This window comes from Pelmatolapia mariae, linkage group LG15 (genome assembly GCF_036321145.2).
Source record: "Pelmatolapia mariae isolate MD_Pm_ZW linkage group LG15, Pm_UMD_F_2, whole genome shotgun sequence".
Taxonomy (NCBI): domain Eukaryota; kingdom Metazoa; phylum Chordata; class Actinopteri; order Cichliformes; family Cichlidae; genus Pelmatolapia; species Pelmatolapia mariae.
The window spans coordinates 26572964-26597418 of NC_086240.1; the positions used below are offsets into that span (position 1 = coordinate 26572964).

The window sequence follows — 24455 nt, forward strand, 5'->3', positions numbered from 1 at the left end:
ATTTAAAAAATATATATCCAATACTCCTACATTTACAGTGTAAGCATTACTGTGTGTAACTGCCACTGCATGTGAAGGTATAAAAAAACAAGGTGAATAAAAGTCCTTAAAAATGGTCAAGACAGGTGAAGCCAGAGGAAGAAATGAGGAAAAAAGTAAAACAGAACACTTCAGTTCAACCCGTTTTATCTGTGTGCTACCTAAATAATAAATAATCAAAGCAAAATAATGTATGTGTCTAATGTATTTGAATGTTCCTTTACAATATTTTGATTTTTTACATCTTATATATGGGCGTGATCTTCAGCAGACCAAACAATAAATATTAATATATATTTAAAAAATTACATTAAATTAGTATAGTTATTTATTTGTTTTATTCTTTTAACTACTTTTAAAAAACTACCATGGCACATTTTAGCTCAAAGAGGAAAGTTTTATGGAGCAGTGTTGCATTAAAATATCTTGTTGATTAAGTTTTGCTTTAATGACCAGTACTTTATGAAACTAAGTAAGAAAAAGAATCATCACACCTTAAACATCTGGTCTTGAAAGGAAAGAATAACACCTGATATGCAACATTTAGCCAAACAAGCTAATTATCCTCTGCAGTAGGTTATGCTTTTATTTTACAATGTTTGCTTCTACTTTCCACTTTAAAACAGCTATAGATATTTTAAATGACCAGATTAAAAAAGCATAAAATAAAAATAACATTTTTAATGCAGTAATTTAAATCTTATAATCTTATATCCTTTTTTCTAATGGCTGCCTCTGAGAAGCAGAATCTTCCCGGTAACAGATTTTTAGTGTACCATCTTTCTAGCTGCCGAAGATAGGCTAGCTCTGAAAGTGAAGGACTTTCAGTTAAGTTTATTCAGAAGGTGAGGAGGACAGGCAGCGGCTAATGGAGAAAGAGGATGGCGGCTTAACAGGTAAATAGTTATTTGTGTAGTTTGTATATCAGTTTGTTGAAGAGTGCAGAGAAAAATGGTGAACATTAGCTGGGCTGTTAGCTGTGGAGCTAGCTAGGTTCCTTTAGATTTTGTAGTTTGTAGTTTTAACTTCAACTGAAGCAAAGTTTCACTCAGTTTTAGTTCTCCTCTTAGCTAAGGGTATATGAAAATATAGAAGATAAAAATGGATGGATTCAGACTATGTGAGCTGTAAAATAAAGTCACGGGTTTATTTCTCTCTAGCGGGCTATTAGCTTCGCTGAACGCTTTACTGCCTGTCCGAAAATGGATGCATGAGATATTTGGATAAAATTGGATAAAATGATCACCACCACCTCATGCAGCATGAAGGACATAATTTCATTGCATCAGTGAATAAATGCGTTATATATTATGTATTGTACTGTGTACTGTGGCTCATTGGATAAGCACTCAGTTAAAATGTGACAGAAGACACTCACTAAACTTAGTTTAGTTAACTTAAACTATAACAATTAAATAAATTAACACCTTCAAATGTAAAAGCTAGACTTTAAAGAACAGTAAAATTAGCGATCAACACTCAACAGAAAAAAGAAAACAGGGAAAAATGTGTAATTTTTTGTTTTTGTTAATTTCGCTTTAATATTTAAGTTAAGTCAGTAAAGAATTTTAATAAAATATAAGAAGTAAAAATAAAACCCCCCAAAATGCATTAAAGGTAAAAGGAAAAAAAATCCAATGAGCAAAAAATGTAAATAATATCCAATAAAATTAAACCTGAGAAGTAAAATTAATTAAAGGGAAGGAGAACAAAAGTAAAAGTTTCACTTTTTTATTTTAAGTAAAAACCGAAAGAAAATATAATTAAACCGATTTAGGATATAGATATTATTAAAAAAACACATTAAATATGCTTAACCTAATAAAATTATGTTTCTAATAAAATTTCTACATTCTACATTCATGCAGTTAGTCAGCCCATCAGCTTTTGGGATGTGGACTTCCTGAAATATTCGTCCCTGTCTTTTAGGACTGAGTCGATCCGAGTGGTTTTCCACGCAGGCTAAAGTGGCGGTGGCGGTGGCTTTAATAAGAAACCGCCCCCCGGGTATGAGCGGCAGGCAGTACGCTGAGGCTCTGGGCTGCAGACTGAGGAGTCAGGATGAAGGCTGGAAGAAGAAAGCAGAGGAGCTGCAGCGGGAGGTGCTGAGGCTGCGGCAGGAAGCACTGATCGCCACAGCGACGTGCGCCTCAAAGAGCAGCACGCAGGTGGCAGGTAGGCCTTCCTCCAGAGTCAGCTTATTAGTATAATTAATAAAGAGTTTTAAATTTGAATTAATTCCTGTAGAAATGCTGCTTATTTATAGAGTCTACTTCTAAAACTCTATATGGCACATTTATATGCGCTCTCCTTCTTTCCACACTTACTGCCCATCATTCCTCTTTTATGTGGGAGACCTGTAGCTGCCTGCTGGTTCTCGCCAGGCGCCATGACAGGTTTAAATGATGATATCATTCATTTCCCATACCTGAATGAATCCTGGTTCCCAGCAGAGGCTCCATCTTTTTTCATTTAACAGACTGTTGCATATAAAAACACACAGAGCTGTAAATAGAGCCACCTTTATGACACCTTTTGTTTCAAGGAAAACGTTTGTCCTCCTAAATCTAAACCTCAAGGGCCATAGGGAGACATTTAGGGCTACTGAGGTCCATCTGCTGTCAGGGTTACGAGGTAAGACGGCTGTAATTCTGAGATCAGAAGCCCACTGATCTGTTTTTAGAGACCTTTAAAACAACAAAGCATCAGGGTTCATCTCAAGGTCAAAAATGAAGTTTTACCTCTGAGGAACTCTTAAACGTACACTTTAAGTAAATACATATTTATACAAAATTAGACTATCAGTCTGGCCCCTAATGTTTCTTCATTAGATACTATAAATGCCACACCAGCAACGATAATGTTCTAAAAGTATTTAAAACAGTTTCCCTCTTTTAAAAAATGAGGTGTTTAGAGGTGTGAGCTCTCGATGTTTTTGAGTGTGAAGAAGAGCACAGGCTGAAACATAAACTCTAGTTTATGAGACGTCGGCACCTTGTAACTTCCAAGGTCGACAGTAAAATTCGGCTGAAGGCAACAGCTTGTCCTGACGACGGGGATCATATTGGAAATAAGTGACTGTGATTATCTTCTTTATGGCATAATTACATGATTATTATACTATTTATATTAAACCAAGCCATACATATGCTGCCAGTATTGCCCCGCCCACAGGCCGCGATGGCCTCTTGCCCCAAAACCGCTTTATTGACCTTCATTCGCCTTTTAACTTAAAGCCTCTGAACAGCTTTCTCATCATGTTTTCAGTAGAAGTCATCGAGACAGTTTTTGCAAGGGTTTGACTGTAGTGATATATCTTTTTACTTAATTATTAGTGACATCACAGATACTATATGGTATCCATGCATCAGCTGCGTCCTTTCCATAGATGTGAGATTGTGCTTTAATTTGTCTACACTCTTAATCTCTGTTTTAGTTCATGTTTTTAAACAATGTGTTCATCCATCCATCTTTTTAGCTGCTTTATCTGTGATGTCAGCTTGAATAGGGTTACCAGAGGGATCGAAGGGGCTGATGTTTGACTTTAGTGTTCAGTGTGTGACTGATTCAGTAAAAGGACTAGATGATACAATCCCTGATAATGGACTGGTTCGAATGGAGAAAGTCTTGAGGGATGGCTGTTATGAGGAAAGGCAGCCCAGAAACTTTACCAGCGAGACACATTGTTGTGTTCCTCAACTTCACAGGGTGTTTTGGTCTTTTACCCAAGCTAATCTGCCATTTTTCTACCTTCCTTGGTTAGGTTTAGGGATTAGAGTTCTGATCTATATTATCATATTAAACTTTGGGACACATCGTCAGTAGTGGACCTTGGATTCATTGGGTGTTTCGGTCATTATCACTAGACAACCTCAGAATTCAGATGTTAAAATACCAAATTAACGCAAACACACACACAAACCCATTGAGGCAGCAGGAAACGAACATGCTGTGCGCTCGATTCATTCTTCTGTGTAATTCTTTTTGCAGACAGCAGCAGGATGGATGACCCTTCCCAGGATTTGTTTGGTCCGGGAAGAGTGGAGTTCAGAGAAGAGCATCAGCCAGACTGTGACTCAGAGACTCCCGAGCTCTTCCTGCATAAAGCCGAGCCTGCCGCCGCTTCCCCTCCACCGCTGGTTCCCTGCAGTCACCGTGATGAAGCCGCGCTGCATCCTCATGTGCAGTTCATGCAGTCGCTGTGCGCCCTGCACCGAGTGGATGGGAACAGCAGAGGAGTGGAGGCTCTGTGGTTCGGGTGTGATGGAGACGTGGGGTCAGTACTCGCTGACACCGTGTGCCAGCTCCTTGACTCTGTGGCGGCGGCCTGCAGGGATTCTTCCACGCTGGGATCACACAACCTCCTCCTGAAGGCCTGCCAGATCGCTGCCCAAGCGATGGACCTCTACTGCTCCCAGCAGCTGCTGTCGGCTGAGCTCGTGAGACGTGTGGAAGAGCCACTGAGGGAGCTGAGCAGGATGCTGCTGCACAGTGATTGGCCCGACGGGGTGAGTACAGGAAAACCTTCCCCGAGGTTAGAGCTGTACAGTTACAGGTTTAAGCTTCTCAGTGCGGGCTGGAGAGGGTTTGCTCTGTTTGAGTCTCCATAATTTACACAGTCGCTTTGTTTACAGTCGCTTTGAGCTATTGTACAGTTTTAGTTTAATTACAAACAAAAACACAGGATTTCAGTGTAACTGTCCTCCTTCTGAAGCAGTCAAAGAATTTTTTTTATTTTTGTTTAGTCTGCAATGATCCGCAGATTCAAAGAGATTTGTTCTTTACATTTTTTTGCTGTCTCACCAAACCTTTCCCAACTTCCTGGATTTAGTTTTTGGGTGTGTTTGTTTTCATTAACTTGTTGCCTGACGTGTGGACGTGTCCTCATCGTTTTCTGTTTAGTTTCCGCCTCAGGACAGCCTGTGTGAATGCGTGTGTGAATGACTGATTGTAGTGTAAAGCGCTTTGGGGTCCTTAGGGACTAAGTAAAGCGCTATACAAATACAGGCCATTTACCATTTACAGGCCATTTACAACAAACGCTCCTAGTTTGGAGACCAGTTGGACTGTTGTGTGTTGAGCCATTGCTGGCTTTCAGTATGCCAGTCAGTTATGACTGGAGCCAGTCGTATCCTCTTTTCAGCAGCGGTAATCAAGGGTAGTTTGGCTTCAGCCCAGTGCTGTGAGTGTGTATCGTGGGGAGTTTCTTTGTTTCATGCAGCAGAGATCTGCAGAGTAACTGGCAGACAGAGAAGCACAGATGAATGAATGATGGTGAAAGTCACAGAAAAAACCACAGTGTCTTTGTTTGGAGACGTTCAGGGGCACCACTGATGTCCTAAACTAAAGTCAGCCTCACAGGTGTGAAATTTCACACTGTGAAGTTTCACACTTCTTTTATGACAACATGGATAAAGTATGTGAAGATTTTCAGAGTTTGGACACCAACATGGAGAAAAGACTACAGCCCCCAAAATGTGCTTACTGTAATCACGTCTCATCGATGTGTTTTTGCACTGCAGTTTTTCTCTTGTAATCTTTTCTGTTTGGGTATTTTGTGTGAAACGTGCTCAAAAACAAGCTCATGCTAACGGTTTCATTCACACAGGGATCATCTCCTTCGTCTTTGTGTCATTTTCTGTCTTTAAACTAAAAGCGGTGCAGGCTTTTTTTCTTCTGCACATTTACTTTTCAGGGCTGCACCTCTCTTCAGGTCATTTAGTTTTACACTAACATCACCCAAAAGCCAGCTTCCCAAGAGACTGGCTATTATTATATTTAATTTTTGGGGGGTTTGTGTGAAAATATGTGTTGATTCAGCTGAATGTAGTCTCCAGCAGCAGCGGAGAGCTCAGAGGCAAATGTAAAAACTGATCATTAGTCCAGTGAACCACCAACAACCACAGAGTGTGATTAGAGCTGAAAGAGACGCGTCGCTGGGGTGGATTTAAAAGCCGGCTCTGCAAACAGCACAACTGTTTTCAGTCTCTCCAGTTTTTCTTTTGATCAATTCCTCTGTAAAAAACAGAAAAAAGAAAGAAAAGACTCAGTTACAAAGATATAAAATAGAGGAGCAACTCTGAGGCTCTCAGAGAGGCTGTGAGTGGCTGTAGCAACGCAGATATTTGTTGTGCAGGGAGTTCACATGTTGCTTTCTTTGTTTGTATCCTCATGAAACTGGAGCTTTTTCTTTTTTCCACATGAACTCTGAACAGTGTTTGTTCGATGTTGCTCTCCCGTACGTGTACACAGTTCGACATAACCAGTGGCCCGATGTCCAGTTTACGAGACACTAAACCTGGATGCGCTACAGTCGACATCAAAACCTTAACATTTAAAAAGATAATATTTCCTCCAACCAAGGTGAAGTGAACCATCCAGCCACCACTGCTTTGTGTTATACAGCAAAATAAATGAAAAGCTAAAGCTCTCTGTATGCAGATGAAGTTTTATTTCTCCAGTCTCTTAATTCCTCATATTTCTTGTAAACTTTGCTGCAGGCCAACAGCAGCTGTCCTCCTTCTTTCTAATAGAAGTACCTGCAGCCAACAGGGGTGACTGAAAGCTTTAGTTGGTCAGTTATTTGCAGATGTTTATAGATTAATAATAGAAGACTGATAGGATGTGTAGTGGGGGTCACAGGTCAGGTGTATTTTCATTACTGAAAATCCTCGGCTTGGTTTGGATGAGGAACTATGAATTAAAGTGTGAGTAACACTGAAGTGCTGCCAGTCAAATGCACTTGATTGATTTATAATCAGTAACTGTGAACACATACTGTAAAACGGCTGCTGTATGTGCTTACAGCAGTTTGCTGATCTGCAGCATTCAGTTGTCACATTGGATTAGACATCCCAGCAGATTCACCCTGAGGTCAAACTGTGCAAAACAGCAAAAGACCCAAGAGCTCCATCTGAGGCTCTACCGGCCTCAGTCAGCCTGTGGGAGGTTAAAGTTCACGAAAAAGACTGAACAAGTACGGCCTGGTTGGAATGGCAGCCATATCTTTGCTCTAAGCTTCCTGGAGCCATTTAAAAGAAATGCAAATGAAGGGACAATAATATGAAAATAATAAAAACTGTTAATACATCAAACAGATGTAGAGAAAGAGAGAGCATTACAGCACATCTAGCCAGCATGTCTGAAGATCCAGAGAAGTCATGTGATTGTAAATGATTTACATTTACAATTTTATTCTGCGCTCTTAAAACTGTGCATTAAAACTGTTAATGCAGTGTCCAGGATTTTCCTGCACTGAGGTTCACGCCAGGGCATTGACAGGGGTTTGTTTTAGCTGAAACAACAAAAAATCTTATTTGTACAAGTGTTTCCTGTCAGTACAATCCAGGCTTCAGCACACAGTCATATATAAATATATGTAGTGTTACCTCAGATGATTTCTTTGTGCTGGAAACACGTTTTATTTTGAAAGCATCATGTGTGAGCTTGAGCTGGCACTGAGTGTGTTTCCATTACAGTAACCTTGTGCAGCAGTGTTGACATCATTACATTGAACCTTCTTTCAAAGCCGGCCGAGTCCATAATGGGGAACGCTGCTTTTAACACATGACACCGTCATGGCAGGTCCTGGCTGCCGGGAAATGGAGATGAAAGTGAGCTTGAGCGGCGAAAAATGAAGTTATCCCGTCTGAACACTCAGGGAAAAAATTGCTTGTCCAACCAAGATGGCTGCAGGCAATTTCTTCTCGCTGCTTGCCGGGACTTACGCTGAAGAAACTGGAGTTTCCTTGTGAGATATTTAGTGGTTGTCGGTTTAAAGGAAGAGGGTGTGAAATCATTTCGGTTTAACGAGAACTTAAATGTCCCAGCAGAGACGCGCTGCCGTGCAGCCTTACAGGACTGATAATCACAATAATGCAGAGTGAATTCAAACTGAGCGACATCAGCCGGAAGAACGGGGTTTAGCTACCACACCAGCGCTCGATCATTTTAGAAGTATGTAATGTATGTAATGGGCACATTTGATCTGTTTAAGCTACACTCGCATTAAAACAAATTTAGCCTGGAGAGCCTCAAAATTTTAATTCTAATTTATCATTGCTGTTAGTGATTCTTTACAGTCTATGAATGTAAACCTGTATAGCCACTACACAAAAAAACATAAACATCAAAAATCAGTGGTTGCACTGAAAGTAGTTGCAGCGACCAACAGACCATCCGGAGGTTGAGCATTTAACACCTTTGCCTGGCAAAGCATGTGCGGTTCTTCCACATGCTACTGATCCCCCTGTTTGCTAAATCAGTAAATTGCTAAATTGCCATTATGTGTCGCTTCTTGACCCTTCAGTCATCTAATCCAATAAGCCCAATCAAACAAAAGTCAACAGCAGACAAAGCTGTTTGGCACTGAAGGGGAAGATTGAACAAGTTTTTCAAAAAATAAGTCCAAATTTCCTTATTTTTTTATGCTGAGATTATATGTTTTGGGGTGTTTTCAGTCTTTAAAATAGAACAGTCTGGAGAAAACAGGAAAGCTGGAGTAAAATTGATGGATAACACAGTAAATGGCTACCTGCTAAACCCAGTGAGGTAGATCGCGACCCTATTTATGGAGAATTTTCTCTTTCAGATCTGTGAGGTTCTGGCTGTGAATTTTTGCTAATGCAGACAGCAACAGATTTGTGATTTTTCACTGATTTATCACATTTAATGACCGTACTAGCAGAACCAGATTGCATGCAGTTGCCAGCTTGACCCCATTCAGTCAAAAAACTGATAGCTGACTGATTCTGTTATTTTTATGTTTTATCACCATCTTCATGGAGCAAAAGTCGCTTTGAAAACGATGTGGTCCCCGTCTTCGAAGCGCCCATTTCACAGGGGGCGAGATTCAAAGTTTATTGCACACGGTTCCAGTAACTTCACCTCCAACCGTTTTCCCCAGTGTGACTTCAACTCAGAGCAAAAATCCTCTTTGATGGTTCGATTTGACCAATCAGTGATGCATGTGCAATCACTGTTTCTGATGTGCTCCCTCCTCTTTCAGTCTGGGTTTTGATATTTTCTTTTGCAGAATGAAGCAGCGCTCAGCACAAAGGTGTAAAGTTTCTCCTCTGAGTCAGACATGGTTGTACATAGGCAGAGAAATAGCTTTTAAAATGTGATTGTTCTTCTGTAGGTGATGCAGTTCACTGAGCTCAGCTGGGCCCGTTCTTAAAATGCAGCAGCTCCAGGCTGTGGTGCACTCTGGTGCACTGATGCTGCCGAGCCTGGAGAAACTGGTTTTTCTGCCTCTTCTGTTATCGATGCGCTCTGGTGTGGTGGATGAACTGTAGAACAAAACAGCAGCTTTGGGACGAAGCCTTTGCATGTTAATTCAGAGCTGTTGGCACTGAAACATCCCAGATACTGCGCACTGCTAACAGTAATACTGTAAAAACATTTTACAGTGTTTAACTCATTAAAGCATTAAAAAGCAGCAGCAGCAGATGATTTCTGGAATAACTAGTGCTGTGCAAAAGTTTCGAGCCATCCCTTTAAATTTATCTGGGAAAATGGGAAATGGGTTTAAAGATTTTGTAAAACTCTGAGCAGCTCTCTGTCAGCTCTATGAGGATCTTCAGGAATCGTTCTCCAGGTTACTTGAAGGACAATCAAAACTCTTCTTTGGATGTTTCTACGTTTTGTTCTGTTCTCTGTCAGGATGATCTCATGCTGCTTCAGAAATGCTGAGGTCCAGGCTCTGGGAGGCCCATCCATGACTGATATATAAGGTATATGTTATTATAACTGTTTGAATATTTAAAAATCACGCATATCCTTTGTTTTGACTGGGGGTGCCACAGGTTGAGGTTTTTGCTTTAATTTGACCCGTGGCCATGTTACTTTTTGTAGTTTTCTGCTCTCCTCTTGTTTCCAGTGTTTGCTTTGGTCTGATGAATGAAATGTTGCATTCTCCAAGTTAAGAGTTCGCAGTCTGTCGGTGTTAACAGAAAATAGGGTAATGAAACCTTTCAGCACGACGTTTTCATGAAGTCTGAGCTCTTCGACCTCGTGGTTGGCAGTTGGAGAGGCAGATGCTGTCTGTTTACATGTTTCCTGTCACTCCTGATTAACCTGTAACACGATCGGACTGGAATGCGGCTCATCATTAGCTCATCACTGATAAACACAGCTGCTCTGTCATATCAAATGCAAGCATACAAAAACCCCTTTAGCTTGATTTTCCTGGCAGGAGGAGTGTGGACCTGGCTACAGAAACCAGATGTAACGGCCTTCATTGTTGAGCATGTAAAGCGTTTTCACTTGTTAAAATGGAAAACACACTGAATCCTGCTGTGTCACATGTTTTATGCCATCCAAACGTTCACTTATTTTTAGATTTTTAAATACTCAGAGGTCCCACTTATTCTACGTATTTGTTATTAAGTAGTTTGCAGAGGAGCACCTTATGAACCGTCTTATTAAATAATTAAGAGCGCTTATATCTGAAGCAAAGTGTGGTCATTCACTGCTCTATCTTTAAACGCGGGACTCTGGGTTCTCCAGCACACTAAGCATTTTCATTGTGCAGCTGATAGCCTTCTCTCAGCTTCCATTAAAAATTTGCATTCTCTGTAACTTCTTGGGTCAGGACGTTGAAAAGGACTTTGAGGATAGCCGTTTAATGAACTCTTTCTGTTTCTGACATTGGGCGAACACGCCATCGCTCTGCCAGTCAAACTGATTGTCAAAGACAGTTTGTATATGGCAGAGGAGGTCAGAGATGAAGGGCAGGGGTAATTATAATACTGGAAACGGCTCCTGACATGATCGAGGAGGAAAAAACGGCAGCCGGGACACGACTGTAAAGCTTTCTGACACCAGACTAATCTATTAAACACGCCGTTCAAGAACAATTTCATATCTGTGAGCAGACGAGATTGTCTGGCAAAGTTCGTGGAGCTTTGAGTAGATTTCAGTGTCTCCCTTTAACTGACAGAGATGAGGGAGAACACTATCGTGCATTATTACGACCTCCCTGCCTATTAAAACTGTTGAAATCATTTAATAAATAACATCAGTCTTGATCCAGTTTATCGTGAGATGTTTTATACACAAGCAGGCGCTCTGTTTCTGTCAGGAACTTTCGTTTAATTGCAAACACAATTGAACACAAAATAATAAAACTTACTTTTAAATAAATGATTCATCTGCTTGCTATTACCTCATGCAATTGCTTTAAAAAAGAGAGAAGGACTTAAATGTTATATCTTTCAGGATTTTAAACTCAAAGTATTCCTTGTCTTGCCCAGAGTTCTTCTTCGTTTTGCAAATACATAAAGGTGCGGAAATTATAGGTTATATAAAGTGAACAACTAAAAGCCTGTTTAAGCTTAACAGTTTGAATAATATTAAACAACACAATCAAATATAGATATTTATGAAGTGCTCATTCAGTAAAGCATGGGAAATATTTGAACAGCGAATAATTTTGGATCCGCTTCCCCACCATAATTTATCTGAAATTAAAGAACCTAGGTGTGATTTGCAGTCTCAGCTTTAATTTTAGATTTAAAAACTCAAGTGCTTACAGACATTTTTATACCCAATTTCCTCTTATCGAGGACTAACATGTAGCTGGACAAATTGTCATAATCATTGTTAAAATGCTAATTTGTAATACGCTGTGGAGAGTCTTTTGCATGCAGTCTGACCCTTCAGTCATTTGTGATGGTTTGTCAGGATTTATTGTAGCCGTTTTTAGTCTTTGTTTGTGGGTTGAAATGATGATAAAATCAGATTAATGAGCAACATAGTCGTACCTCAACCTTCAAAGATTTCTGGATCGACTTTGCTGATTAGTTTGGGTCATTGTTGGTCTAATCCATTGTTCCTGAAAGGTTTGGTGTGAGTTAAGGCGGGCCTTGGTATTTTATTATTCTAATATACATCAGCATACAAAAGTAATGAATGAATTATTGGACCATTACTTTGTAGGGACTTATCTAAAATTATAAAGTGAAATTTTATACATGAAATTTAGTTTTTAAAGGGATCCAATCAAACAGTCCAGCACTTTAAGAACAGGAGCATTCAGAGAGTTAGTACAGCCCTTCCCCTAAAGGGTAAGGGCTGTACTAACACGTACACTAATTTGTACTAGCACTTTGTTTTTATGATGACATTAGCCTGTTATGGTGTCACTGTGATGCTGAATTGAAAAAATAAAAAGCGTGTTGGACAGCTGTCTTCGTGCCTGTTCATATGATGTATTACTCTATGTGGTTTCTCGACATTTTTTTTTCCAAGGTGAACTTTGGGCACTAATAATGAAGGTGAAGGTCAGCTTAGCAAACCTAGGTACTTATGTCCCCAAAGACCAGGTGTGTTGTTGGGAAGCTTGAAGATGTTTTTACTGATTTTGACATTTGTTGTGACCTGATTTTCACTAAAATTAAATCAGCTCAAATGGTTATTGGTATCTGCCATCACACAAAATTTTAAAATTATATGTCTCAAACTATGTTTGTCTGTACATCTGGCTGTTAGCAGTCTAGCGTCCAAACAGAACTGATTGACACGAAGCTAACATGACGACCTTCTGGGAGAAACCCGTCCAACTTAACTGAAACCTCCATATTTTCAGTCTTCTCTCTGTGGTAGACTTTGCTATCTTGATAGGTTGAGAGGATCCTGTGATCAGCCACCACTACTGTTCTCTCCTGAAGAGACATCAAGGATTTTTTTATATTTCAGATTAAGTTATTTGGCTCTCATGCCTGTTTCACTTGGACAGAGAGCCACAGTCTTGACTGTTTGCATGTTTATTTGATGAAGAAATGTAAAAGAATTGCCCAAACTTTTTTGAAATGTGCTGTTACAATACATTCAAGGCCCTGAGAAAGACGAGGTTCCATATCCTAAACCCTTTCTCCAACTTGTGTGTGAATGGCATCAAATAAAACAAATCTGCACTTGAATATGCTTCGGTCCAGAGTTCACTCCTTCCACACATCAGTGAGCATCGGGCTGACTGTGTTGCTGGCTCACTGATTATCTTTGGACCACTTTTGGTGGGTACTTCATCACTGGTCCTTGCTGTTGTCGAGATGCTCTGTCTCGGTCATTCAACCATCACAATCTGTGACTTTCTAAAGTCTCAGATCCATTTTCTTTCCATCAGTGAATCAACACCAAGAACTGACTGTTCCCCCGTTGCTTCATGTATCCCACCCTTTGGCAGTGGCACTGTAACAAGATAATCAGTGTTATTCTCCTCACCTGTCAGTGTGTTTGGTGCTGTGGCTGACAGGTGCATGTTGTAATATTTAACTTGTTTTTCTCATCTTGCTGTGTGGACATATTCACTCATGCCATCCAGCACAAGTCTTATCTAAATCGAAAAGCTTCTTGTGTTTGTCTTGTCAGTCAGAAGCATTAGGTCTCTGACATCCAGAGAAAGTCATTGTTTTAAAGCAGAGGGGAGTGTGTCCATTCACCGACGCTCTAACTCTTCTTTATGTGATGACTTTTTTTCCCCCACAAAACAAGAGGTGGTCTGTATACATGAATCAGAGGTCCTGGAAATTAGGTTTTGGAGATGGAAGGCGAGGTTCAGGTGCAATTTAACACGAGTCCTCTCGCAGTTTTTCTTTGTTGGGGGACAGCTATAAAACAACTGATCATCTAGCGTGGAGTGATTTATTCTTTAATCTTTTGTTTTTCTTATTATGACTTGAAATGTTGAATCGAGTGACTCACAAGAAATAGGTTTTAAAAAGTTAAAAACACCATAAAGTGACTTTAATCACTGCTTTTTTAAAACTTTGTATTCCTAGAAATATGGAGTAGTGCAGGGGTCGGCAACCCAGGGCACGCGTGCCACAGCTGGACTGGCCATCGGCCCACCGGGCATTGCGATGGTGATTTTTCGTTTTTATGGGCCGATTGTTTTTTGTTTGTTTGTTTGTTTTGTAACGGTATAAACAATGAAAGGTGGTGGATTGGCCAGATGCTGGCCGATGTGTAAAAATAACTCAGTTGTTTGGTGGTGGCTATGGTGGAGCTTCCACAGAAGCCAGCAGGTGGATGACGGAAAGGGGAGGCAGAAGGAGGAGAGACCCGAGGCGGCCGCAGGTCCGAATATCAGGTGAACTGAACTTCAGGTAAGAAGTTATGACCTGCAGTCTATCTGGGTCAGATATAAACCAAGTTTAGGTGTAGTTTATTTTCATTGTGCTGACTTTTTACAGTCAGTTACATTAACTCGTACTCGTTTCTATACAGCTGGGTGGGTGCTATGATGTTACTGATAGTGAACTTTATTTTATTCATAAGGTTAGTTAGTAGAGTTGCCAACCGTCCTGTAAAAACCGGAATCGTCCCGTATTCAGAGAAAATTTTACGCGTTTCGTATTGAGCTGAGAACACAGTTTGTCCCGTACTTCAGCTAGAATTAAAAAAGACACAAAGCTTGAGTTATTCTGTGTCTTTACGCTCTCAGCTGCCTCTTCTTCTCTCATTCTCTCCCCCTCTCTCTCCTGTTGCTACTTCAATCATGAAACTGATCAATGATCAGCTGATCGGCTTTTCTGACCCAAGTCCCGTCTCTCTTGCTTGTTTATCGCCCACTTTGCGCCAGAAAGAGGAAACTAGCGGATGTCGCGCTAAACAACAGCAGCACGTTTAAGCTTGATCAGCTGTTGTTAGAATTTATTTATTTTAATTTCTAGTATTAGTCGATGTTTGCTGGAGCAAAAGCCGTAAAGCTGCTGGTCATGATATCGGTTTGGATATGTGGTGAGAAAGAAACATGAGGATGAAACCAGGAGATGTCCTTACTGAATCATCAGAGCTGAACAGGTGATGGAGAAACAGGTTTACCTTTTAGGTGAAATGAATGAGTTGAAGGGAAGTTATGAACTGTTTCTGAGAGACAAATAACACCAGGATCATTTTCTACGTAGCTGAAAACTGGTAACTGTGCAGGGGCGGGTCTAGCAAAGTTTTGCCAGGGGGGCAGGTAGGGCATTAACAGGGAAAGGGGGGCACAAAGAAATACTTTTCTTTCTTATTCTCATTTAACCCTTTAAGACCTACCATAGAACCAAGTCCGCCAGAGTTATCTTTATATTTGTACATGCTGTAGTGCCATTTTTGGGAGCATTTCAAGTTGCTATACATCAATATAACTGTTATAGCCCAGATTTTGATAATATGTATGCATTAAGTCTACAATAACTACATAAATTGAAAAAAAGTGCAATAAACTACAAAAAATCGTTTTTTTGTTTTTTACATATATTTCTAGTTAGAGAAATTTAAGTTTTGTTCCTTAAAACTGTAAATACACTAAAGTTGCACAAAATAGTTTCTAACAACAGGAAATTTATTTTGAGTGTCTTCATAGTTTTATTTTTGAGATACACAAATTTTTATATACTGCTGGAAAAACGAAAATAAATATTATAATGCAAATCTGCAATAAAACAGCATGTGCATCAAAATAAACTATTTTCAGCAGTGCAATTTGAGTTCTAAGCATCCCAGAAACTATTCAGAAAAGTATGAAGTCAAACATGACTTTTAAAAACACCAGTACAGGCTTATAAGGCCCCGAAGGTAAAAAACAACATTTTCCACGAAAATGACGTCACTTCCGGTTTCGGCCAGGTAATGGTGGACACGCGATAGTTCGCGCTGATGTCTATTCCAACGTAGGAAGTGTTATAAACAGCTGATCGGATCGGCAAAGCGTGTTTCTGGAATATTATGTTTTTGTTGCTGCAAGTGGTTTTTATGCTGTTTTTGCAAAGCTATATGTGGAAGGAAACCGTGACTTAGGACAAGTTGATGGCATAAGATGTAAGTACAACTCCTCCGGTTTCATGTGCAAAAAAAATTATTGTGCTAGCTTACGTGGTTCTGGTTCTACAGAGATTTAAAAAATAGTTACGCAAAAGGGAGCGTGCCCACTCCGACCGGTTTTAAAGGGTTAAAATGTCTAGCTTTTAACCTCTTAAGCCCCAAGGGGGTTTCTGAGCTTCCTGCTCGAAAATGTAATGCCCAAATTAAATTGATTATTTCTCTGCAATTACAAACTCTGTCCTTACAATCTTGGTATCAAAATAAAGCTAACACTTGGGAAATTTAATCAGAGGTGTAAATATTAAAGCAGATATTACTGTGTCAAAGTTACTGAGACTGGAACACAGAAAAAGTAAGTAGATTTTATTCTCGCCTAATTTTTTTTTGTAATTTTTAGCATATAACCCTTTTAAAAATATGCCTCAGCTCACATTTGGTTCCAGAAATCCAGTAATCAACATATAAGCATCATCTCTGCAAAGATTTATGTTTCTAAAGTAAAACAGTGAAAAACTACAGCCCTGTCAATACATGAATATCCAGACGTTGTACAAAAATGTCCAATTTTGGCACACAATTGGACACCATGCCAGTTGATTTTTTTAGGTATTAAAGAGCAGAAAGTAATGAATTTTATTAACAGGCCTAAAAATGCTTTTTTTTAAAAATATATTTTGGAAGAATTAACCACACATTTACATGGTAATGGTCCTTTACTGCAGTGCGCATAGAGCGCTTCATTGGCCTCTGGCCCTTTAAACTCCGAGGGGCTGTAACTTTGGTTTCTTTTGGTCAATTTGCATGATTGACACCTCTTTTTAATCATTTTAGCCAATAGATTCAAAGTAACGATGCCACGTTCACGTCACTTCAACCAATCAGACGTTGTGATGCCAAAACCCACGTGGGTCCAAATTTATTGCATGTGGCGTCTGTCCAGTCACGTGTCTGTAGGTGGGTCTAAAATGGAGGTTGTTGACGGAAAACGGCTCTGATGCGGCTAGGTAGGCGTGGTAACTACCGGCAATCACGTGGTTACCGGCTACCGGCGAAAATAACGGAGGAAATCGGGACGGTAAGCCAATTTCTGTCTTAGCGCATTTGCGCCGCTGTGTGTTTTTGTGGTCTTCTTTTGCGGCTCATTCAGTGAATTTTGGTCAGAGTGTGGTGAAACTTGGTGTGTGCAGTCAGTGATAGCCCTGGAAGCTAACCAGCCTATCTTTAGCCGGTTACATGAAGTCTGAAGAATTTCTGGTTCGGTTTTGTTTGTTTAGCGGACTTTTGCGCATTTACGTAACTGCTCGTTTAATCGCGGCTTGTTTTCGGTGTGTTTGGTGGTTGTAGAAATGGTTTATATGACATTTTAGCTGAGATTCAGAGGTTTCTGTGGATACCACACATGTCTGGACTTATATTTCTCACCCCGTGTTATAACCGATTAAACGTGATCTCCTCCTTTTTGCCCCCGATACCGGGGGCGTGGGGCTTAATTAATAAATAATTATCTGAAGCTTACAACCAAAGTTTTTATCTGATGTAAAATGTATAGAAATCATACATATACCAACAAGACAGTGTACATCACTGTCACAACAGCGTTTGTTTTCATTCAAACGCTTTATGGCCTTTCCTATAATACCTGGAGGGCCGGTCTCTAGTCAAAATGCCCGGGCCAATTTTTTGTCCCAGTCCAGCCCTGGGCACGACACACAGTGAATTAATCTGAGAAGGTGCATTAAAAAATAAATGACCTGGCCAGTGGTGCACATCGCAAATTAGCTTGCATAGACACATTAGTTGTGCCACTTCTTAATGACAGTATCTTAGCTAACAACCCCAACTACCAGATTAAACTTGTAATTGGCTAAAAATAACTTGCTAGCTGGCAGTTTTTTCAAGCAATGTTGAAATGTCCACATTCCAAATGCTTCAGGAGCTTTCCGCTCAGCGCAGTATCAGCACCGCGGAAATACACGGATACATCCGTAGACTCGAGACAGAATTCACAATGCGTTTTCGGGACTTTCTTGTGTATGGACCAATGTTTTCATTTCTGATCAAACCAGAAAGCTTTAATGAGCAGCTGGATTTGTCTCGCATTAACTGGCTGGACACAGAGGACATCGAAATGCAGCTGATTGAACTGAAAAGCTCGACTCTGTGGGGGTCGAAGTTTGCAGAACTACGAACGCAGCTGGAATCCATAGCTGTGCGTGTTCATGGAGCTTGCATTTTCACCTGCTGGACATCACTACCTGACAAGTTTAACTGTCTTCAGAACATTGCAGAGGCCTTATTGACAGTATTTGGCTCTACATATCTGTGTGAGCAGGTTTTCTCTCACACGAAGAGTGTCCTCAGGTAGCCGTCTGAATGCTGGACACTCGTAGACCTGTGTCTCTGAGTGGGAGACCAGAGATCACATTAACATGTGTATCTCTGTATTAACAAACATGCCATATTGGCCCAGTTTACTTTTCTTATCATTGTTGTGAGGAGACCATAAATAGCATTTGCATTTTCTGTTGTACAGTTCATTTGCTGTTATGGAGTTCTTGTTATGGATAAAAAGTGTCTTTTTATTGTTTCAAAATAGCTGAAAACTATTCGCTGATAGCTGCCAACATCTGCGAACAAATATAATTCTATAAAGTTCTTCTATATAGTGTGTAACTGTTAATATAGAGCGTTATTAAATTTATTGCTAATGCAATCATATGGCACATTGACTTCTGAGGACATTTTAGATGGCACTCATCATCAGAAAGGTTGAGTAGTGAATTGTGCTGGAGGAAGCAGCTAAATGTCTGTTATGTAGTGACAGTCAGCGTTGTCAGAATCACAGCAAAGACAGTCGCTACAGCTCAATGCTGAATGTCAGTAATGTCAGTTTTAATAAAAACTATTAACTAAAGTTTAGTTACAGATAATAAGTGCTAAACTGGCAGTTATGAAGTGTTACCTTACAGATCTGCTCATATTCAGGTCATTTGCTTCATGTTTTTACACAGATTATTTTTGTTGTTGCTGCTGTTTATACAACTAGTTTTTAAATAGATCAAATACCCCAGTTCACCCTTCAATAACACTCAAAAGGTCCAGTTTTATTTATGTCTGTCTCCTATATCCCAACTGGGAGCTGGCTCCAAAGAAGAGAGGCCTGAAATGTTCTGCCTCCCATTCTACTTTTAAATACTCTAGGAACAAGTAAGCCTGCAGTCTGAGAGCAAACAGCTCTGCTGGGTTACTATGAGGTCTTCAAGGTATGATGGGGCCTGATTATTCAAGACTTTGACTTTGGAAAGGGTTTTCAGCATCACTGTGAGACAGGGTGTTTATAATTTTAACATTTTTCTAAAAGTTGCGATCTTCTGACAAACCTACTGAAACCTCGTATTCATTCACATGCTCCAGACTTCTTGGATAAGTTGCTACAGGTTGTGCATGCCTGTGTTTTAGCACTTAACCCCCTTTGTGCTCATTAACTTGATCACTTCTGTCAGTTACAGTCTTCATTAGATGCATTTCAGCATTTTGTTGAGCCGCTCAGTCATTTTGTAGTCGTGCAGAAAGGAATAACAAGAGGTTTCACTGTTTGGGTGTTACTAAATTTGAAAACGGAGACCCATGTGACAGCTTTAGACAGTTTTATACCATCATTGTTTGGCCTTTTTCTGAAACCCTGGCTGTGTATTCAAACAGTGAAAACAGCTGAGTAAGAGTCCTCTGCAAGCTTACAGCCTCAGTTTACAGCCTCAGTTTACAGCTGCAGTTTACTCGGTGGTAGGTCCTGCCTTCAGAGCTGCTCAGGTCCTCACGGAGAGCTCTTATTTCTGCCTGCATTTCTCAGACACACCTGGACGAGCTGTTGTGTGCCAAGACGAATGAGATTGGACAAGATGAAGAGCTCACAGGGTGAAATTGCCAGCTCCGGATCCCCGAGCGGCTTCGTTCAAATGTCACTCTCCCTCTGTGCTGAACTGCAGACATATTTCATGCAGTAACCTTTCAGAGGGTGAACAGTTTGGTGTCTGTCTGGCTTCTTATAACTCCACCGCCGCCTCATCTTACCCATGTCATCCTTTTGTCTGCTGGACGAACTTTTATTACCTTCTCACACCCTGGATCCAGCCAGTGTTTAAACTCGCCTTCATATCACACCATTAATTTTTCTGACGGTGCTGCCTTTCACTCTTACAGTGCCTTCACATATGCAGACAAATCATGAAGCTAGGCTTAAAAAAATTAGGCCTCTTGCACAGGTTTGTACTCTGTAACATCATCTTTCCAAAGGCATACAAAATAAATGCATTTTTAAAGGATGTGCAGGTAACGCATGAAAGACATGAAATAAGAAGATGTTGCAGTAAATTTAAAGGAAAAAAAAAAAACTTCCAACGATCAAACCAAAGACTGTGAGTAATCCTCAGTCTGTCTCACAGCTGAATAGATGGAGAATAACAAACCTTTACAAAGAGTGTTTCATACTGGTTGAAAGGCAAAAATTGTTTCCAGCAGCAGAAAGGAGATGCAGGCTGGCTTTTTGTCTCTTTCATATAAATAAATAAAGATTTACACCTCTCTGCTGGGCTTCAAACTGCCAGGTCAGTCGTAGGTTAACTGGATGTGGTCCCTGCTCTAAATTGAAGTTTTAATGAAGTCTGAGAGTTGGGTATTTCACCCCCTGGTTGCTGTTTTTGGCGCTGCCAGGCGGAACTACATCAGAGAACAGTTTGGATGTGTCGGCTGTAAAACGGCTGACAATGTGTTTTGGAATTAGTATAATTTTAATATTCTAGTCAAAAAGCCTCTTATGAGCTCCATTAAAACTATTAAAAACACGCCAGTGAGCTGCACTGTTACCCTGAAGAGTCCTGCTGCCACGAATACTCAAGAAAGCGCCAAACACGCCACTGAAAATAGTCCTAAACAAATGCACTGTTTTTGTATGTTTGATGGGTGCAACATCACCCAGCTGCCTGGTTAAAGTACAGACCCCTTTTTTAAAGATAAAGCTTTGTCTTTAAAGAGGTGTTGGATGTGTGTCACCGAGTGAGGACTTGGTGATCTGCTGGTTTTACCCAACCTGAGAATATTAATCTGAGTTTGTTTGATTGGTTTCTGTTGTGAACCTTTAATCGGGCAGCTTCTGTTTGGTTGGGAGGTCATTTAAATTCGTAGTGCCAGCCTCAATCAGTGTCGAGTGATGTGTTGCCGTCAGGATTCTCGTGTGTTTGAGAGTTGCGAATTCTCAGAAGGATTTAAGACTGTGACTGAAGTCTGTTCTAATATTCATGCTGCACAAAGCGAAGGATATGACAATCATCGAAGGTTCTGAAGAACTTTCAGACAGGAGCTAACCTCACAAAGCGGATTTCTCACGATGGATTCAGTCGCACATTCAGCCTGCTTTGGCGACCTTTCCAACCACCACAGTATTTAACCACAAAAATCACATAATCTTCACCAAATCAATATTTAATTATCACATATAAGGCACCCGTTTTCCACAGAATCGATCCACCAGCATAATTTTTTTTCTTTTTTTTTTCCCAGTCGACAGGTGAAAGATCATTAAGTAAAAGCTGAAATAATGAAACAAAAATAATCCTACTGGAAATGTGTCAAAGTATATTTAAATTCCCAGACTGGAAGTGCACATTATGCAGAACTGTATACATGGAATTATTGGAGTCGGTGTTAATTACTTTATACACTCCCGAGTAACTTAATCTGTAAAAACCTATTAACTTATGTTAATGAGATGAATCTACAAAATTAAATTAGTGCTACAGTAGTACAGTACAAAAGACATTTTCCTCTAATATGCACGTTAGTTGAAAACCACAACCGATCAAAATAACCGCACACATGCAAGTAAAGGTAGGTGAACCCCAGCTTCTTTAACAGAATAATGCATAATAATACATGTTTTGTGACTGTATTAGATACACAAGCAAAAAATTTTTCTTTTTGGTTTCACAGACAAGACTCACAGAGTTTAATTGATAATTAGAAAAGTTATTTTCAGCTGGTATTTATTTACGAGAGGTCGCCACAGCGAGGAGATCCACGTGTTTGATTTGGCAGAAAGGGAACTAACATGAAAAAGTAAAAGTGGAAATGTAACACATACAGCACATACACCACAGGGTTTTCATATAAAGATGTTTTTATGATTTCCACCAATGGAAAACTGACAAGACTGATTTAAAAAAGGAAAAGAAAAATGTTGGAGTTCAGTTTACCCGTCCATCTTTGCAAAACTGGAGCCTTGGCAGAGGATGCGATCTGAGCGTAATCTGGAATTTAAAAACAGCTTTTCTGAGTCTACTGCTTCTACACCTGGGGCATCCAGTTATAGGAAAACAAGGAAAGAAGCTCTGCTGCGGTTGGATCGAGATCTGAGTGTTTTATCATTGAAGTCGTGTCCTAAATTACTCTTGAAGTCAGTGTGTGTCAGACTCTGCCAAAGCTTATTCTTTTGTATTCATTTCTGGACTTTCCATTGACACAACTGCATTATTTTACAAAATGGAGCAATTTTTGCTCCACTTGAGTATTTCCATGTCAGATATTGAGCACGCTGCTATAAATCATGCTCTAAAATATTCTCAAGACTAAAAATATTTGGCTGCTCCTCTGTCATCGGGTGTCGGAGCACTTTCTCAGCTCAGCAGAGCTTTTCAGTGAAATTAGATTTTTTTTTCCCGACTGGAGTTAAATCAGCAGCTGAAATAATTTAAAAAGTTTGTTAATGAGCTTTGGGCAGTGTTTGTTTGTTCTAAATGTGAGGCGTCTGGAGGCTGTGGAGCAGCACAGAGGATGTGTTGGTGTGTGGAGGAGTTTCTTTGTGGCGCACATAAAAATAAAAGGAAAATCTGAAATAGGTAGGGTCCTGATCTCTTATAAATCCATTCATCATTACTGAGACAAAGTCAAATAATACAGAAAATAAAAGACGATAAGGGAAGATGTGCGTTAGATATGCCCTATAATCTGTGTCCAACCAACTAACTAATATTAATTAAGTAAATAAATGTGACATAAAATAAACCTAAAGTACAATTAGGGCTGGGCCATATCATACCGTTCGCGGTAATACCGGTATAATGTTGGGCAATGATAAGAAAATGAAATATTGCGATAGAATATGGGTAAAACGCGCATGCGCAGTGCCTTTGTTTTCATACGCACATGGCGGAAAAAGCATGGCGGCAATGGAGAATGAGAAGGGCGAAAGCTGATCGTTGAATGAAACGGATGAACCAGAATTGGTTTGTAAAAATGCTGCAACTTCAGTGGTGTGGCATTGGTTTAGCTTTCGTCCGTCAGATACACAACAAAGCACTATTTTTGGTAGAGCATGCTAGCGGGCCGTCGTTATTACCGTGTTTTTTGGAAAATACGGCACACTTAAAATCAATCCTTTGATTTTTCTGAAAATCGACAGTGCCCCCTTGATGGATACGAACCCGCACCACTTGATGGATTGTCGAAGCATTACGGCTATCGTAGGCAGGAGCCTCGCGGAGTGATACGTACTGTGCTTCAACATAATATTACCGTATTGTGTGTATAACCTCATTTTAAGTTTTGTGGATATTATACATGGTTATGCTGAGGATATGTCTTTTGGTTAAACTGTCAGCGAGGAATTTGCATTTGCACTGTTAAATTTTTATATAACTTTAATGCACATAAAAAACAGCTGCTGTTTAAGTGAAAATACATTGATGCTTTTTTTTTTTTGCACTAATAAAGTTGTGGAGTTGTAAAGTATTTTGCCTAGTGTCAATTATATTGTCAGTTATATCGTTATTGCAAATTTTCAAATGTATATCGTGATAAATATTTTTGGTCATATCGCCCTGCTCTAAGTACAATTACAGCCAATAATATTCAATACTTTAGTATGTTTGTCTGAAAGAGGTTTCTCTTTTAAATGAGACTCAATATCACTACTTGTATAAATAAAGGTTAAATAAAAATTATATTAAATTTAAAAAAAAAAATCACAGATCGTGAAAGTGGTTTCTTCTGGCTCAGGTTGAACCATTAACTGGAGCCATTCGACGTGAACTGTGCTGACCAGTTGTACTGTTATTTGTTTAACACTGATTCAATTCATTGCCAAAAATATTTTAATAGGTAGCTTAATCTGTAATAATATAGCAGGAACATTATTTGTATTTATAACTGAATTCTGTAGAATAATCAGTAATTTAAGCTCTAAAATAAATAAACAACCTACCATATTTTTTACATTAAACATAACAATGTTATTCTTCTCTTTTTTATGTCTTTATTTAAAAAACCAAACTTACCTGTAGAGGCAGTGCTGGGTTTATTCAGAAAAGGTCACACTTATTGCATTTTTCGTGACCTGCTGATCAGGATTTATCCTGATTCTAGTTTTCTTTGTTTTGTTACATCAGTGTTTTTTTTTTCATAAAAGTTTGGTGAATTCAAGTCGTTATCGAGTTGGCATTGGTCGTGCCGCTGCTGTGTGAGAAACTATCTGTTAAAAAAAAGCTTATTTCAGCCACAGGCTGATATGAGGTGCTGCACAAAGGCCCAGTATCAGATTAAGAAAGCTTATTTTG

General features: G+C 39.7%; 1 protein-coding gene across 1 annotated transcript in view; it reads left to right on the top strand.

Annotated features, from left to right (window-relative positions):
• Window positions 1-24455, top strand: part of mei4 (meiosis-specific, MEI4 homolog (S. cerevisiae)) — a 59905-nt gene that overhangs the window by 2905 nt on the left and 32545 nt on the right. The window contains exons 2-3 of the mRNA XM_063494685.1: window positions 1969-2214; window positions 4030-4547. Coding sequence (XP_063350755.1) covers window positions 1969-2214; window positions 4030-4547 — 764 coding nt within the window. The remainder of the gene's footprint in view (window positions 1-1968; window positions 2215-4029; window positions 4548-24455) is intronic.